This window comes from Enhydra lutris, unplaced genomic scaffold, assembly GCF_002288905.1.
Source record: "Enhydra lutris kenyoni isolate GAN:26980312 unplaced genomic scaffold, ASM228890v2 scaffoldscaffold45, whole genome shotgun sequence".
NCBI lineage: Eukaryota > Metazoa > Chordata > Mammalia > Carnivora > Mustelidae > Enhydra > Enhydra lutris.
In genome coordinates this window covers 12,749,878-12,765,798 of record NW_019154129.1, presented here as the reverse complement: position 1 = coordinate 12,765,798, position 15,921 = coordinate 12,749,878, and the positions used below count along the sequence as shown (strand labels likewise).

General features: G+C 45.6%; 1 protein-coding gene across 1 annotated transcript in view; it reads right to left on the bottom strand.

Annotated features, from left to right (window-relative positions):
* LOC111156131 (CREB binding protein) overlaps window positions 1-15,921 on the bottom strand; it is a 123,825-nt gene that overhangs the window by 91,996 nt on the left and 15,908 nt on the right. Inside the window, 1 exon segment of the mRNA XM_022516775.1 lies at window positions 7,744-8,456. Coding sequence (XP_022372483.1) covers window positions 7,744-8,456 — 713 coding nt within the window.

Genomic DNA, 15,921 nt, shown 5'->3' with positions numbered 1-15,921 from the left:
TCAGAAGTAGGCAGAGAGGCAGGCAGAGAGGCAGGCAGAGAGAGAGAGAGGAGGAAGCAGGCTCCGTGGAACGCAGAGAGCCCGATGCGGGACTCCATCCAAGGACCCTGAGATCATGACCTGAGCCAAAGGCAGAGGCTTAACCCACTGAGCTACCCAGGTGCCCCATAACTTATATTTTCTATTTTAAATTATTTCTTTAAGATCCACAAAATTAGGAATAAGAAAGTAGAAATAACCATAAACATTGAGTAAGTCTAAAATTATAATAAAGATTTTTTTGCACAGCTCAAAAGCTAATGAATCTTAAAGCCTGGATGAAAAGAAAAAAAAATTTTTTTTTTAAAGATTTTATTTAATTATTTGTCAGAGAGAGAGAGGGAGAGAGAGCAAGCACAGGCAGACAGAATGGCAGGCAGAGGCAGAGGGAGAAGCAGGCTCCCTGATGAGCAAGGAGCCCGATGTGGGACTCGATCCCAGGACGCTGGGATCATGAACTGAGCCGAAGGCAGCTGCTTAACCAACTGAGCCACCCAGGCGTCCCAAGAAAAAAATTTTTTTAAAGATTTATTTATTTGAGAGAGACAGAGACACAGAGAGAGGAGGGGCAGAGGGAGAGATAGTCTTAAGGAGACTCTGCAGCCAAGGGCAAAGACTGATATGGGGCTCCATCTCATGATCCTGAGATCACAACCCAAGACTAAACCTAGAATCAGATTTGCTTAACTGACTGTGCCACCCAGGTCCCCCCAAAAGAATTTCTGTTAAGATATAAATTACAAAACTGACTCAAGAACGGACTGCAAAGATCAGTAATATCCCTTAGCCAGACTATGTGGAATCCAATCCTGGTTCTGCCACTGTGCTTAGTCAACTTTCCTTCATTTCTCCACTCTGTGTTCTTCCATTTCTTAATCTGTGACATGGAAATAGTACATACTACCCACTTCCTATATTTTTATGAAGAATAAAAGTTAAATATTTTTGAGTTTTTCTCAAACTTAGACTTTGGGTTTGTTTTTTTTTTTTTAAGATTTTTATTTATTTGAGACAGAGAGAGAGAGGCAGGCAAAGGAGAGGGTGCAGCAGGCTCCCTGCTAGGCAGAGTGCCCAACACAGGGCCTTGATCGCAGACCCTGGGATCATGATCTGAGCCAAAGGCAGACACTTAACAGACTCAGCCACCCAGGAGTCCCAAATTTAGACTTTTCTCAAAGAAAAATACATTGACCAAAGACATCAATTGCCTATAAGGTCCAGGATCTATAGAAAATATCAAGAGTGCTATCGAAGATCTTCAGTCACCCCCCCAGAGAAAAAAAAAAAACTTTAGGCCCATAGAGTTAAACAGTGATCTCTCTCAATTCTTCAAGAAACAGATCACATGTTAAACCATTCCAGAGAAGAGATGTGAAAGGTTTCCAAACTCATTTTGACCAAGTTACAGAACACTGATATCAAAACCTGACAAAACACAAAACAGAACAATGGATCAATCTCACTACTCATTAGTGAGAAGCAAAAATTCTAAATTTTTCTCAACACTAGCAAACAAAATTCAGCAATACATTAGCTTTCAACTTCACAATTACAGAGATAGCTCGATTTGATATTAGGAAACCTACTGAGGTAATTTGTCACATAAATAAGACAGAAGAGAAAAAATCACAGCATAATCACATCACAGACATTAAAAGGAATTTCATAAAATCAGCAACTCACAAATACGGATTAGATTATGTTCCAATTTAAAATGGCTGCAAACCAAAGCTCACATCATACTTAGTAATAAAACACTAGATAAAACTCTAAGTCAGATACAAGACAGGGAAGTCCAAGAACATAAATACTGGTAGAAATACTGGCAAGAAGAGGAAAGGATCAGAAACGCAAAGATGACTGTCTACTAGGAAAACACAAGAGAATCACTTGAAAAAGTATTAGAATAAAAGAATTCCACAAAGTGGCCAAGATCACCAAAGTAACACACACATATATGTTACCATCTTTCCTCTACTAAAACAGTGATCACATAAAGAAAGAGAGTAACTCATCCAAAGCAACAATAAATCCACCGATACGTGTGAAAATAAACTTAGTAAGAAAGGTGTATTACCTACATAAAGAAAACTATAATATGCATCTGAGCAACATTAAGGTTCCATGAAAAGACCTAACTTGTATGTTTAGGATAAGATGACTCATGAAGCCACAAAACTATTATAACACCAAATTCCTTCTTAAATGATTTATAAAGTTCAATACAATCCCAATCAAATTCTGAGATTTTGTTCATTTTTAAGAATTTGAAAGACAGTTCTAAAGCTTATCTGAAACGATAGTTCTCGACCTTGGCTGTCATGGAAAGGGAACTGTGAACCACATCAATGCTCACGCCACATCCCAAAGAATCTAATGTAATTGGTGTGCAGTGGGGTTCAGGCATCGTATTTCTAAAAAATCTCCCCAGGTAACTTGGATGTGCAGATAGGGTTGAGAATGACACACCTCGAAGACTGTCTTGTAACGGTGGCCATGAAAGCAGTGGATTCTTTAAAGGGAATGATGAGCAACGACCTCCCTCACATGCTGAAGTTCATTACATTTCTGGCACAGGATACGCAAGGATCAATGAGACAAACAAACCAACGAATAGTCCAGAATTAGACCTAAACCATGTATATTTGAAACGGAGTAAAACATAACAGAAATGGTACGTCACATTAGTGGGGAAAAAGCTGGATCAGCACTATCTAAATAAATGGCACTGGGATGACGACTATAGATCTCTATCTCACTCGGGCCAAAATCAATTCTGAGCTAAATACCCAAGATAAAAGGGGAAAAAATACAGAATATTTCATAATTTTGGAATAGAGAAAGCATTCCTAAACATAACGTAAAACCCAAAAGCCGCAAAAGATAAAATGGATAAATCTGTTTCTGTAAAAACTGAAAACTTCCATTTGGTAAAAACACAGAAATATCGAATTTGTAAACCCTAGTAGCTATATGCCTGGTAAACCAGACTTCAGCAAATACAAAAGAGGGGGAAAAGCTTACATTTATTAAACGGTCTTATCTTTGAATACACAAATATTAAGAATTCAAGCCAACAAGAAAAAAAAGGGAAACGCAACAGAAAGAGGACATGAGGGACGCCTGGGTGGCTCAGTTGGTTAAGCAGCTGCCTTCGGCTCAGGTCATGATCCCAGCGTCCTGGGATCGAGTCCCACATCGGGCTCCTTGCTTGTCAGGGAGCCTGCTTCTCCCTCTGCCTCTGCCTGCCATTCTGTCTGCCTGTGCTCGCTCTCTCTCTCTCTCTCTCTCAAAAAAAAAAAAAAAAAAAAAATAAAAAAAAAAAAAAAAAAAAGAGGACATGAATAGTACAATATAAATGCCCATGAATTCATGAAGAGACATTTTTGCCTAAGAGAATGGCAAATCAGCAAAAGGATGCTATCAGTGTTGGTAAGAATTGGGGGATGGGAGTTAAAGGGGGGGGGTGGGACAGGGACTCACTGGCCTTTGGTAAGAGTCTAATCTGCACAATGTTTATGGGGTATTTGACAATAGCTACGCTTACCAAAAATGTCAATATTCTTTATTTTTTTTATTATTTAAAAAAAAATGTCAATATCCTTTAATCCAAAAGTCTCACTACCAAGATTTTTTTTTTTCTTTTTTGGTTAAGTGATAGAGTTTTATTAAGCAGGGGCATGAAGAAAGCCCTCCAGAGTCAGAGGGGTCCCAAGAGGGTTGCCCCACTACCAAGAATTTATCTAGTGACACTCAGCCGTACAAAGATGTATTATCAAAACTGTTATATCAGCAAAACATTGGAAACTACCTAAATGTACAGCCATCAGGGCACTAGTCATATAAATTAAGATATACCCAATCAGGGACCACTACCATACCATACCCAGTAAGAAGGACCGAGCTCGATCTAACACAGAACTTCCGACTTACATTAAAGTGGCAGGAAGGAGGCCTGTGTGTGTACATACACACATAACGGGAGGGCCAGAGCGAGAGATTATACTACACCACTCTTTATGTTTAGGGGACACACACACACACACACACACACACACACACACACACACACACACGCCCACCTCTCTAGGCCTCTATATGCACAGATCATCCCCTACAGGATAGATAAGAAATAGTCGCCTTTGGTGAGATAATTTGGGAGAGCCAAAGGTCAAGAGTTAAGGGAGATTTTTCAGCTCTCTTAGTGCCTTTTTCTTTTCTTTCTTTCTTTCTTTTTTTTTTTTTTTTTTTGTGTGGTTTGTTGTTAAACCATGTACAGGATTACTTTCTAGAAACAAAACTTTTAACAAAACCTTTGACCCAATAACCTCACTTTTCAGAATCTATCCTATGATGCCCCCACAAAAAGATATATTTATTGCAGCTGTACTAATGAAAAATCAAAAACGACCCAAATGTTCATCATCAGAGGAGTAGAGCAATAAATTATGGTACATCCTATAATGAAATACTTTGCTATCAGCAGGAAAACAAGGGAAATCTGTGTGTGCTGATAAGAAAAGGCAAGTAGGGTATGTACTGTTACATAAAATAACCAGGTGCTTATGTAGCTTGGTTCCATTTCTTATTCACATGTATCTGGGGGCGCCGGGGCAGCTCAGTCAGTTAAGCATCTGACTCTTGGTCAGTCAGGTCTTGCTCTCAGGGTCCTGAGTTCAAGCCTCCAGTGGCCTCCACAATGGGCAAGGAGGCTACTTAATAAAACAAAACAAAAACACAAACAAGAAAAAAAAGTGGTCACCTGTAAAGAATGAGGTGACTCTTTTCTATTGTTTGAATTATTTTATAGGAAATCTGCATTTCATTTGTGATAATTTTTTTAAAAGATTTTATTTTATTTGACAGAGAGAAAGAGGAGGAGAACCAGACTCCCCACTGAGCAGGGAGCCAGATGTAGTACTCGGTTCTAGGACCCTGGACTATGACCCAAGCCAAAGGAAGACGTTCAACAATTAAGCCACCCAGATGCCCTATGATGATAATTTTTTAAACAAAATTATCTTTTAAAAAGTTTCTTCTTCCTCTTGTGCATTTTAAAATCTTCGACTTAAAACGAGCTTGTCTCTTGCTCTTAACCATTTCCCCATAACTCTTAGTTCTTTTGTCCCCCTGAAAAGCCATGACAACCCTTCCAAAAAACACCAGTCCCTGTGTTTCCTTTGCCACCAGCCTCTTTGGGATACCTACAGGGAACAGAGATGACTGTCCCCAAAACACTAACTTGGCTTCCGTTCCACACAGTGAACACTCGCAAAGTGTTGTCTGAAAGAGAGATCACTCTGTACAAAGGAATGAAAGCCCCGGGCGCCCAGAGGAGCTCGCAACGGCAGAGACACACCGACAGAGCCCAGACTGCAGGAAACCTGCCAGAACCAATGAACAAAACAACCGGATTCTTCAACAAGTGAATTGTACGGATCCTAGAAATTAACAGATTCTCAAGAGTCATATCCACTAGCTACTCCAATTGTTGGGGAGGGGGCGCACTATAAAAACAAATTAGGACACATGAGACCACTGGAAATCTGACTTATCTAGCAGACCTCGAGGACATGAAGAAATCATTCATTTATTTACATGTGAGAATGGCGCTAGGTTCAGGTCTATCCTGTCTAACTTTTAGAAATATACATTACCAGTGGCTCACCAAGTCCGGTCAAGGAGCCCAGATACCTTTTAGAGAGGAGAGGGTCATGATGTCAAAACTATTCTCATAAAATACAAAGACATTATTGCCTTTTTTACTCTCATTCTCTCACAGAAACACAGAGGCACTTTCCAGAAGCTCTGTGTCCAGTGGTATCACCGTGCTTAATAGCTAATGGAATGTGTGCTTGGTTTTCAAAATTCTGTTTCAGTATTTAATATGGCAAATACCGATAACTCTAACCCGTATTTTAAAGAAATCTTCTCGGGGCCTCAACAGTTAAGATTATTCAGGAATCCAAAGACCAAAAAGTTTGAGAACACTTGCATTAAACTACTATGTCTACTTTTACACAGGATTTAAATTCTCCAAAATAAAACATTTTTTTGTAAGGGGGTGGCATGGATTGATGAGTCAGCGGGAAAGAGCAAACATCAGGCTGACCAGAGCCCTAAACCCACAGCAATGTCTTCTCAACCTACCTCTAGAAGGCAAGTGCATACACAGGCGCTTCTGCAAACACCAGGGACAACTGAAGTTGAAGTTAACATTCCTTCCCCTTTAACAACAAATGACTGTTGAACAATGTGGGAGTTTGAAGCCTTGACCCCTGCCCAGTGGGAAAATGGCATAAAGATTATGACTTCCTAAAACTTAATAACTAATAGCTTACTACTGCCCGGAAGCCTGGCCAACAACATAAACAGTCGATCAGCACATGTTTTGTATATGCACTATATACGGTTTTCCTACAATAAAGATGGAGAAAACATTACTAAAATCAAAAGGAGAATACATTTATAGTACTGTATTTACCCCCACACACACAAAAAAGGGCAAAAAACAAAACCACCACCGCCCACGTGTAAGTAGACTCACATAGTTCAAGCCTGTGTTGTCCAAGGGTCAACTGTACTTCATTTTTATTTCTTAAGTTAAAAAAGAAATTGTCTCCTTACCGAAGACAGTGCCAGGGCTTCATCTGCATCTCCTCGCACCCGAGACAGCCTTGTGGGGAAACTGTGTGCTACCCTTTCCTGCACTCTTCCTTCATACGGAATAATCAAATCCAAGAAACAGCCCAGACTGTTCTACTGTTCTAGAATTTGCTGTTGCAAATACTGCCTGCCACAGGTGGCTGCCACTGAGGGGCCCCCCCATCTCAGAGCCACCGTGGCATCTGCTCCCTCACTGGGAACCCGCCTGCACCCAACCTCCTTGTCAGCCTCCGGCATCCAAGCTGTCCCTCATCTACCTTGGCATCTGCCCTCCCTTTCCTCCAGGTTCAGCCCCTGCTCTGCAGGCCGGCCGCAGGGCCGGCAGCTGAAACCCAGAGCAGCGCTCTCAAGCTGCGCCACCTGGAGGCTCCCGAGAGCGCAGGGTGCCAGCCCTGCCCGGGTCTGAGTACAGTAGCCCCTGGGGCTTCTAACAAGTCCCAGCCGCAGCCACAGCCACGGACCTCGCTCTGGGGACCACCGCCGCGGAGCTCCTTCTGTGACCCGCGGGCCCACTCTGCCCCTGGCTCTGCCGCCTCCCCCGCTGTGAATCCCGGCAGTGTGGGGACAAGCTGGGAACACAGCTTCTTGGCTGTTAAGATGGAGACTGTGGCAAAAGACACTTCACCAGGTGAACATAAGAAGAGAAAGAAACAGCGAGTAAGAACTCCATCAGCTGAGAAAGGAGAGGGACAGCAACCTCCACCAGACTCCGCACGCAACAGAAAGCAATTCCCAGCCCAAGCTGCCTCTCTCAGCCACGTGGTCCCACCTCCGCCATCGTGCTCGGAGGCTACGAACGGGCCACCGGCCCGAACACATCCCGTGTCTACAAATGCTCCCGTGCAGACTGTTGTACTACGGGATTCCTGAAGAGCTCCCACTTTAAAGACAGGGGCAGGGATCTTTATCTCTGGATTCCAGATACCAAACCTCCCTCTTGCAAATCTGAGGGGCAGGAACGGGCCGCCCCGTCCCACTTCACCACTGCACCCCCCTCCCCGCTAGCAGCAAGTATTCAAAGCGCGTAAGCTCACTTACCTTGGTCATGCCTCCTGCCTGCGCCGTGTTCAGTCCGGCGTGACTGGCCATTTGCGGTGAAACCTGGGTTAACGTCTCGGCCAGCACACTACTCGCGGCCCCCTGCATGGCTGGAGCAGGGTACGGCATCCCAGCTCCCCTTCCTCTGCCTGCGGCCCCAAGAGATCCATTCATGACCTGCGCCTGTCCTTGCTGGGCCTGGTTCATTAAACTGTGGCCAGAGTTACTATTGAGGAGGCCCGGGTGGGTCTGGTTGAAGTTAGCGTTCATGCAGATCCCAGGTCCCGTCTGCGACGTGGCAGGGCTGCTAGTCACCAGCCCCACTTGCTTTTGTGCTTGCGGATTCAGTGCTTGGGAAGCAGGGGGAGTGGGCCCGGAGGTGCTGGCTGCCTGCTTGGGCAGGCTGGGGGCTGCAGAATCTCCCTGGTTCAGAGGGCTCTTGCCCATGGCACCCAAGCTGGCCATGTTCGCGCTGTTCGGCTGCCCTTGTGCCTGGCCGCCCAGGCCTTGCTGCGCGGGGCTGCTGGCGCTGACATTTCCTATTCCTGGGTTCATACTAGAGCCGCCGCCTCCACGCAGAAGCTCCGACAGTTGCTTGTGTTTGGAAGCAGCATCTGGAACAAGGTTCCCGCTGTTTAAAAGGCTTAATTCTCCTCCATTGGGGATCAGCTCATCAGGAAGATCATTTTCCAAGTCAAACAATGATCCAAAATCTAGAAATTAAACAGAAATGGAAATGAGACACGAAGCAACCATAACGGCTTTCCAACTGTCACGTTACTACGATCTTAACCTAAAGGAGCACTTCACACCTAACACTAGCATGTCTTTTTTCCCACTGTTTTTATTTTTTTAATTTTTTTAAAAGATGTTACTTACTTATTTGAGAGAGGGGGACAATGTGTGAGAAAGAGCACAAGCAGGTGGAACTGCAGAGGGAGAGAGAGAAGGGAAAGGAGGAGGAGACGCTCCGCTGGGCAGGGAGCCCCAGGTGGGACTCGATCCCGGAGATCATGACCCGAGCGGAAGGCAGCCGCTTAACGGACTGAGCCACCTAGGAGCCCCAGAACACTAGCATGTCTTAACAGTAATGTCAAAAGGACTTGAAACTTCATTTGGGAAAATAAAAAAGGAAGAATATTTTTCAAATTCTGAAGAGGGAAAAGTTACAGAGATGAGAGGAGGGTTAGCCCCACTAGATGTCACCACATATTCTAAAACAGTAATTAAATCGTGTAGCTTGAGGAGAATTGTACATATACAAACTAAAGGAAATCAATGGGGAGTTAAACCTTCACTGAATTTGTTAAAATGTTTTTTAAGAATATATGTGTGCAAAAAAGTAACTGGGCATCTGGTTAAATGAACAGCAATTTGGGAGAATTAAGTAAAGCCTAACTTTAAGTGATTACATATTTAAAAGGTAAATTATTTAAAAGACCCCACCCAAGCCTAAAGAGAAAATGAGAGTTCTCCAAATGTTGAAGCTGCAGAAAATATAGATGTATAAAGAAACTAAACATAGTTAAAAGAAATAGTTCAACAACTACTTGTCTCACATGGAAGGGGCTGACATCAGCCATGCAGAAGGACGGGCAGCGCACGGACTCCCAAGTATAAAGACAGAAAGATAAGGATCAAAAAGAAGACAGAACAGTCAAGGGAAGAGACCATCCTTCCTGGTCATCAATGACAAGTACAGCAACTTCTTCCTCCTGGTCCCTCTCAAAGTGCCATTTCTCTAACATGTGGCCTGTGTGTCATCTCTAGTCCCTCGGTGACCACACTCTCTTCAGACCACAACACCCTGGCCACATGCGCGTGCGCGAAGGACGAGATGTGCAGAACACCACCAGAGCAGCATTGTGTGTAACATCAGAACAAGGGCGAACAACACACGGAAGCAGGTCGGCCTCAGAACCGCAGCCCTGCCTCCGGCTCCTACGTCTTAGCTCTAAGTCACCTAGACCTTCTGTGCCTCGGGGTCTTCCATCCGGAAACTGGGCAGTGATAATGGCCACCACATCTCACAGGGTCTCATGGGGACTGAATGAATGAATAAATGTAAAGCACTTCAACCGACAGTGCCTGTGGGTGGTTAAGTGTACCATCAGTATCAGCTGTTATCCAGTAACAGAAGGTTTAATAAATTACCATATAATCCTAGAAAACACTACACATCTGGGGTGCCTGGGTGGCTCAGTCAGTCGGGCATCCAACTCTGGACTTTGGCTCAGGGTCGTGAAATCCAGCCCCATGCTCAGCACGGCGTCTGCGTGACACTCTATCCCTCTCGCTCTGCCCCTGCCCCCACTCACTATATTTAAAATAAATAAATAAAACCTTAAAAAAATTATACCCCTACTAAATTAAGAACACTGTAAAAATGTAGGAAAATGTGTATGTGATGTAAAAACATGCAAATGGCACATCAAGTAAGATCAGAACTGCAGTGTGTGCGCGTGGGCAGTGGCTGGTAAGGACACCCCAAAATAAAGAGTCGCGCTGGCAGAAGTGGGGGGTGACGAGCACAGGAGGCTTTCTGCTGTTGTTGCAAACACAGCCCCCCGCCCACTTTGAGAAAACAACTGTCTGCTCCGAGGGGTCAGACCCTAACACCGCCTCCCCCACAACCTACTCGGGCGGCTGCTCTGCGGTTCCGCTAAGGAACAACCACACCTTCCCAGCCGCAGGAGCAGGAGTGACTGGGGAAGCCACCCCCTGTGAGCAGCTTCTCCTTGCGGGTGACACAATCCCAGCTAAGGGAGTCAACGGCAAGTTGGCCACGATATGTGGAGAAGGTCTTCCTTCTACTGGTAAGGGATGCTGGGGAAGAAGTCTCCCTTCCCTTCAGCACACTTCATGGTGGACCGGCGGCAGCCGCCCGCACACAGGAGAGGAGGCGTCGTCCCGCACACACCGTGGTGACTGCAGCGCAAACTCCAACGCCGGAGCGCCCCACCTTCAGATTTCTCACTAGAGGAGAAAATCCATTTCCTGTGATTTAACCCATTCTAGCCGAAGTTTTGTGTCACCCAAAGTTCAAACTCCTTCATAAGGCATATGAGGCCGTGAGGATGTGGCTGCTGACCACTTCTCAGCCCTCCTTTCCCCTGGCACCTTCTGATGCACCCTACCCTCCGGCCACAACAGGGAGCTGTCACATGCAACAGAAATCCTTCTGGATGTTCTCTCTTGTCTACAAAGCCACACCCCTATCTCTCACTCAGATTAAGTGCAGTGACTACTAAGACTTTCTCCGGGCCATCCCTGCAGAACAGACCAGTCCTTCCTGTCAGCCTCCGGAGCTCTCTGTACATCCATGTCCAGCAAACCACCTCTAACTAGCACATACCTATTTCAGCCTACCCGACTACAAGGAATTAGGGATTACTTGCAACTGCACACACACACACGTTTCTGCAGAACCTGTGAGATTAAGTTGCAGACACATGAGCCTTTCCTCCCAAGTATTTGACCATGAATCTTTTTTTTTTAATTCTTTTTGTTTGTTTGTTTTTTAATTTATTTGACAGAGAGATCACAAGTAGGCAGAGAGGCAGGCAGAGTGAGAGGAGGAAGCAGGCCCCTCGCTGAGCAGAGAGCCTGATGTGGGGCTCGATCCCAAGAACCTGAGATGATGACCTGAGCCGAAGGCAGAGGCTTAACCCACTGAACCACCCAGGCGCCCCTGACCATGCGTCTTCGAAGAACATCCTTGTACAAAAACACGGGACATTTATCAAACTTCGTAAATTTAACACTGATATAATACTTAATATACTGATCATCTTTACTCAAATTTAGCCAGCTATCTCAATAATGCCCTTTATTATTTTTTTTTTAAAGATTTTATTTATTCACTTGACAGAGAGAGAGAGACCACAAGTAGGCAGAGAGGCAGGGAGAGAGAGAGGGGGAAGCAGGCTCCCCAACAGGAAGAGAGCCCGATGCGGGGCTTGATCCCAGGCCAAGATCATGACCTGACCCGAAGGCAGAGGCTTAATTCACTGAGTCACCCAGGTGCCCCAATAGTGCCCTTTATTACATTTACTTTCCTGGTCTAAAATCCAATTCAGGACCCCAGTGCACCGAGCTGTCATGTCTTGGTCTTCCCCTTTTGTCTAGAAAGTTTCCTCCGACTTGTTCTTTCCTAACTCTGACATTTTTGAAGAAGACAGGCCAGTTGTTTTATAGAATGTCCCTCAATTTGGGGTTGCTTCCTCCTGATTACAGGACACGTGATTATGAAAGACACAGGAGTCGACTCCAGGATTTGGCAGACAGCTGAGACACTGCCACGGACCAGGGCTTTGTCCTAACAACTACCCAGCTTCTGCATCTCTAAGTGGTTTTGTGGGTGCCATTCCACAGCTTTTATGGCATGTTGCTGTCCTGAATCTGGATAATTCCACTAAGGTCTCCAGATAAAAAGAACACATTGGGGGCAGGGAAGGAGAACACATGAAATAAAGTAAAAAGAAAACAAACAACTCTACAACGTGACTGATGTTTCTGTTGCCTTCCAGACTTTGTCCACATGCATGCACATTTTTACTCTGTATCCTTTCCCTCTTTATTTTTTTTTTTAAGGTTTTATTTATTTATTTGACAGGCAGAGATCACAAGTAGGCAGAGGCGGAAGCAGGCTCCCTGCTGAGCAGAGAGCCTGATGGGGGGCTCAGCTGCAGGACCCTGGGATCATGACCTGAGCAGAAGGCAGAGGCTTTAACCCACTGAGCCACCCAGGCACCCCCTTTCTTTCTTCTTTAGAAGATTTTAAGTAATGTCTACACCCAACATGGGGCTCGAACTCATGACCCCAAGAACAGGAGTCACATGCTCTGCCAGCTCAGCCAGCCAGGCACCCCTACTCTGTATTCGTAAAACAAAACCAAACCCCAGCGTGTGTGGGATTTTAATGCAATGCTCCTCAATCTGGGAGCATGAAAAGGAAACTTCATCTAAACCAGCAACACAGGAGCCATTATGACAGAGACCGAGTTTCCTTTCCATTTGCCAGGGACGGGGTGAAGAGCCGGTGGCAAGCACTGTGTATCTTAGAAGGAAACGAACGGCAAATACTTTCGGTAGGGATCGACCTCCCAAAGCTCCCCGAGTGGCTCCTCCCTGCGTCTGGAAGCACTCGCCCACAGAGGGGGGCTGGGCCAGGACCAGAGCAGGTGACCCCAAATGAACAGTGCCGGAGTCCGCGTCCCCAACTCCAGGGTGGGAACTGAGCTGAGGAAGGAAAAGGCGCACCTGGAGGTGGGACACGCGCATTCAAACCCGGGCTCCATCAGCCAGCCCATGTCCTTGAGCAAATTGCCCAACCTCTGGTCGCACTTCCCCCAACCGCGCGGCAGGGACAATATCCCAGAGCTACCCGGTGAAGCTGGAACAGGTTATCTTACTCTATTCTTGCAGACAAACTTCAAAATTTCCTCCCTTTCATAATTCACCCACCATCCTGCCACTCTCAAATTTACCCACTTGGTCTTTCTTAATGGTTTACTGTAGCTGCACTCCACACGCACGTGTGACTCTGACAGTTGTCACGGGCGGTATGTCTTGGGCTCAGTTTTGGTTTGTGCTGCTCTGCCACACTTTGTCCACCTCGAACACTTTTCTCACCCTATTTCAGTCCAAACACATCTCACAGCTGTTTGGCTGTGGAAAGAACGAACTAACTCTGCTTACGTCCTCGCCTACCGGTCCAACGGCGTGTGCGCGCACCCACGAGCAAACGCACAAGGAGGGCATCTTTGTAAGAAGACAAGATGGGCTGTGCAGGCTGTGCGGAGGGCCACCCCCACTCAGAGCTCCACCTCTCTTCTTCCTGTGACTGTTTCCACGTGCATACGCTCCAGCTCACAAAACGGACAAAGGAGAGCGAAGGAGGAAAGCCAGGAGGATACTGCAACATCCCCAGTGATGCTTTCCGCACACCAAAGTGTCCCAACGCATGGCTGCGCAACACCAATCTGAATCACCGGAAGTTCCGAAGGTTCAAGATTGAGCATCACCACTCCCGATCCCAGGTAGCTTCCCTTTCCTCCACCAAGTCACCAGTGGCCCCAGGAGGGAGCAGAGCTGAGGCTAAACGAGACTCATGGGACCCTGCTTTCTAGGGGCTCAGCCTTGGCAGGAGAAATCCCCCTCACACAGCAAACACAGCCTGTCACGTGGACGCAGCCTCCAGGAATTTTCTCTCTTTTGGGGCTCTCTGGCTGCCAACCCAGACTCCATCCCTTTCATTAAGCTGAGTTGGGAGAAAAGGAGTTACCGGTTTCCCAGTCTCTGTCACACTCGTACAAGGCTGGGGCACCCACCGCACAGAAGGTCTTCGTCAAGCACGATCACAAGGGACCACTTTCGGACCGCTCAGAGAAACCTCACTCCGGGAAACAATCCCCCCTCAACCCCGGAAGACAAGGCATCCTAAACACGTACTAAGATCCATTCTTAGCCATCATTACCAGGTGTCCGTATTTCACCTTAAACAAGAGATGAACTACGCTCAGGCACTCTGAAGAAAGCGCTCCATCTTACAAATCAAACACCAGAAAGTGGCTGAATCCACCTGCCCAGCCTGTACCATGTGAAAGCAGTTTTGTTTGAAGAGCCTGTTCAAATGCAGCTAAGCAAATAAATCACCCACAAAACACATCCTTCCTTAGGTTTTTCTAACATCTCTACTTTCTTTCATAATACTTAATTTTTTTCCCTTTGAATGGCAACTGGGGCCCCAAATTCTCTGACCGGCAGAACTGATTTTTCTGTCCCAATGTATATATAAACCAGTTTATCAAATCTTGTATTAGCCAGAAGTAGGAACTCTTCTAGACTTTGCAGACATAATGAGTCTTAAAATCATACTATCAACTCTTGGTTATAACTCACAAGGCTGTTAAGGACCATGAAAGAGGGATCAGGCCCCCCACAAACAGCTCCACCCTGAATAAGCGAATGAATTCCAAAGAGAGCCAAAGTGACAGGATACAAAATAACACTGTTAACACTTCACTTGTTTAGAAGATATGAAGTAGTAACCCAAACATTTATTACCGGTTTAGTAAAAAAGAAACAAAGAGAACAAAATTCAATAATGAATTCTCTTAAAATGCTTCCCTGTTCCACTCATCCTTCTCTTAACCTCCCCCCTCTTTCCTGCAGGGGCCAGTCAGGTTACTTCTCCCTCTGTATACACCTCAGCATCCAGGCCCCTCCATCCTGCGGCCCATGTGAAGACTAAATGGCCTAACACAGAGTAAGAGATATTGCCTGAAAATCAAACCTGAGAGTTAAGAGTTTAGGTGATGGTTCATGTTCATGTTTCTCTACTCTTGAGCATGAGACCCCCCACCCCCGACAGACGTCTCCTCTCCCCACACCCACGCCCACTTCTCAGGGCAGCCCTCATTCTCTGTGAAAAAGTTTTTGTTTTTCCTTCCATCATCTTTTACATGTTCTTTAGCATTACTTGTACTATAACTCTGACTATTCAAATAGTCAGAACTTAAACCCTAGAAAGGCTAAGCACTTTTATTCATCAAACCTGGAAATTTTTACGAAAAGAATTTTAATTCCTAAGTAAAAACTGGATACAAAAATTAATCCAAAAAGGGTGATGCATTCTGAAAAACCTCCCATCTGAAGAAGAGGAATCCACAGAACGGAAAACACTTTCATAGGATTCTAATTCTTAGATGATCTGGAGACCATTCGAGACTTCCATGGTGTATTTATCAATACACTACCAGGGAGACACTCCTAACACAGGAACCACAGCCTGGTCCTGACTCAGGCCCCACTCTGTCACTTACGCTGTCTACACCCCCTGACGCAGGCATGAAACCGTACCACAGGTACACAGTACTCAGCCTGGCATGCAGTAAGGACTCGACACACATCAGTCGCTCGCTGCCGCAGCACCGTCTTCCAAGGCTGCTATGACATAGGGCTGGTACAGGGTTCGTGCTCAGTGGCTGTCAATTCTCTAAGGTAAAGTCCTAATAATTTGTGACAATGCTAGTGCAAGTACAGCTTACTCTGCTTTAAAACATGGTGGGGACTGTACAAATAAATAATGGGGCAACTCTTCAGCAACGCGGAATTAACTTTTTTAAAAGGAAAAGAGGGGCACCTGGGTGGCTCCATCAGTTGGAAGTCTGCCTT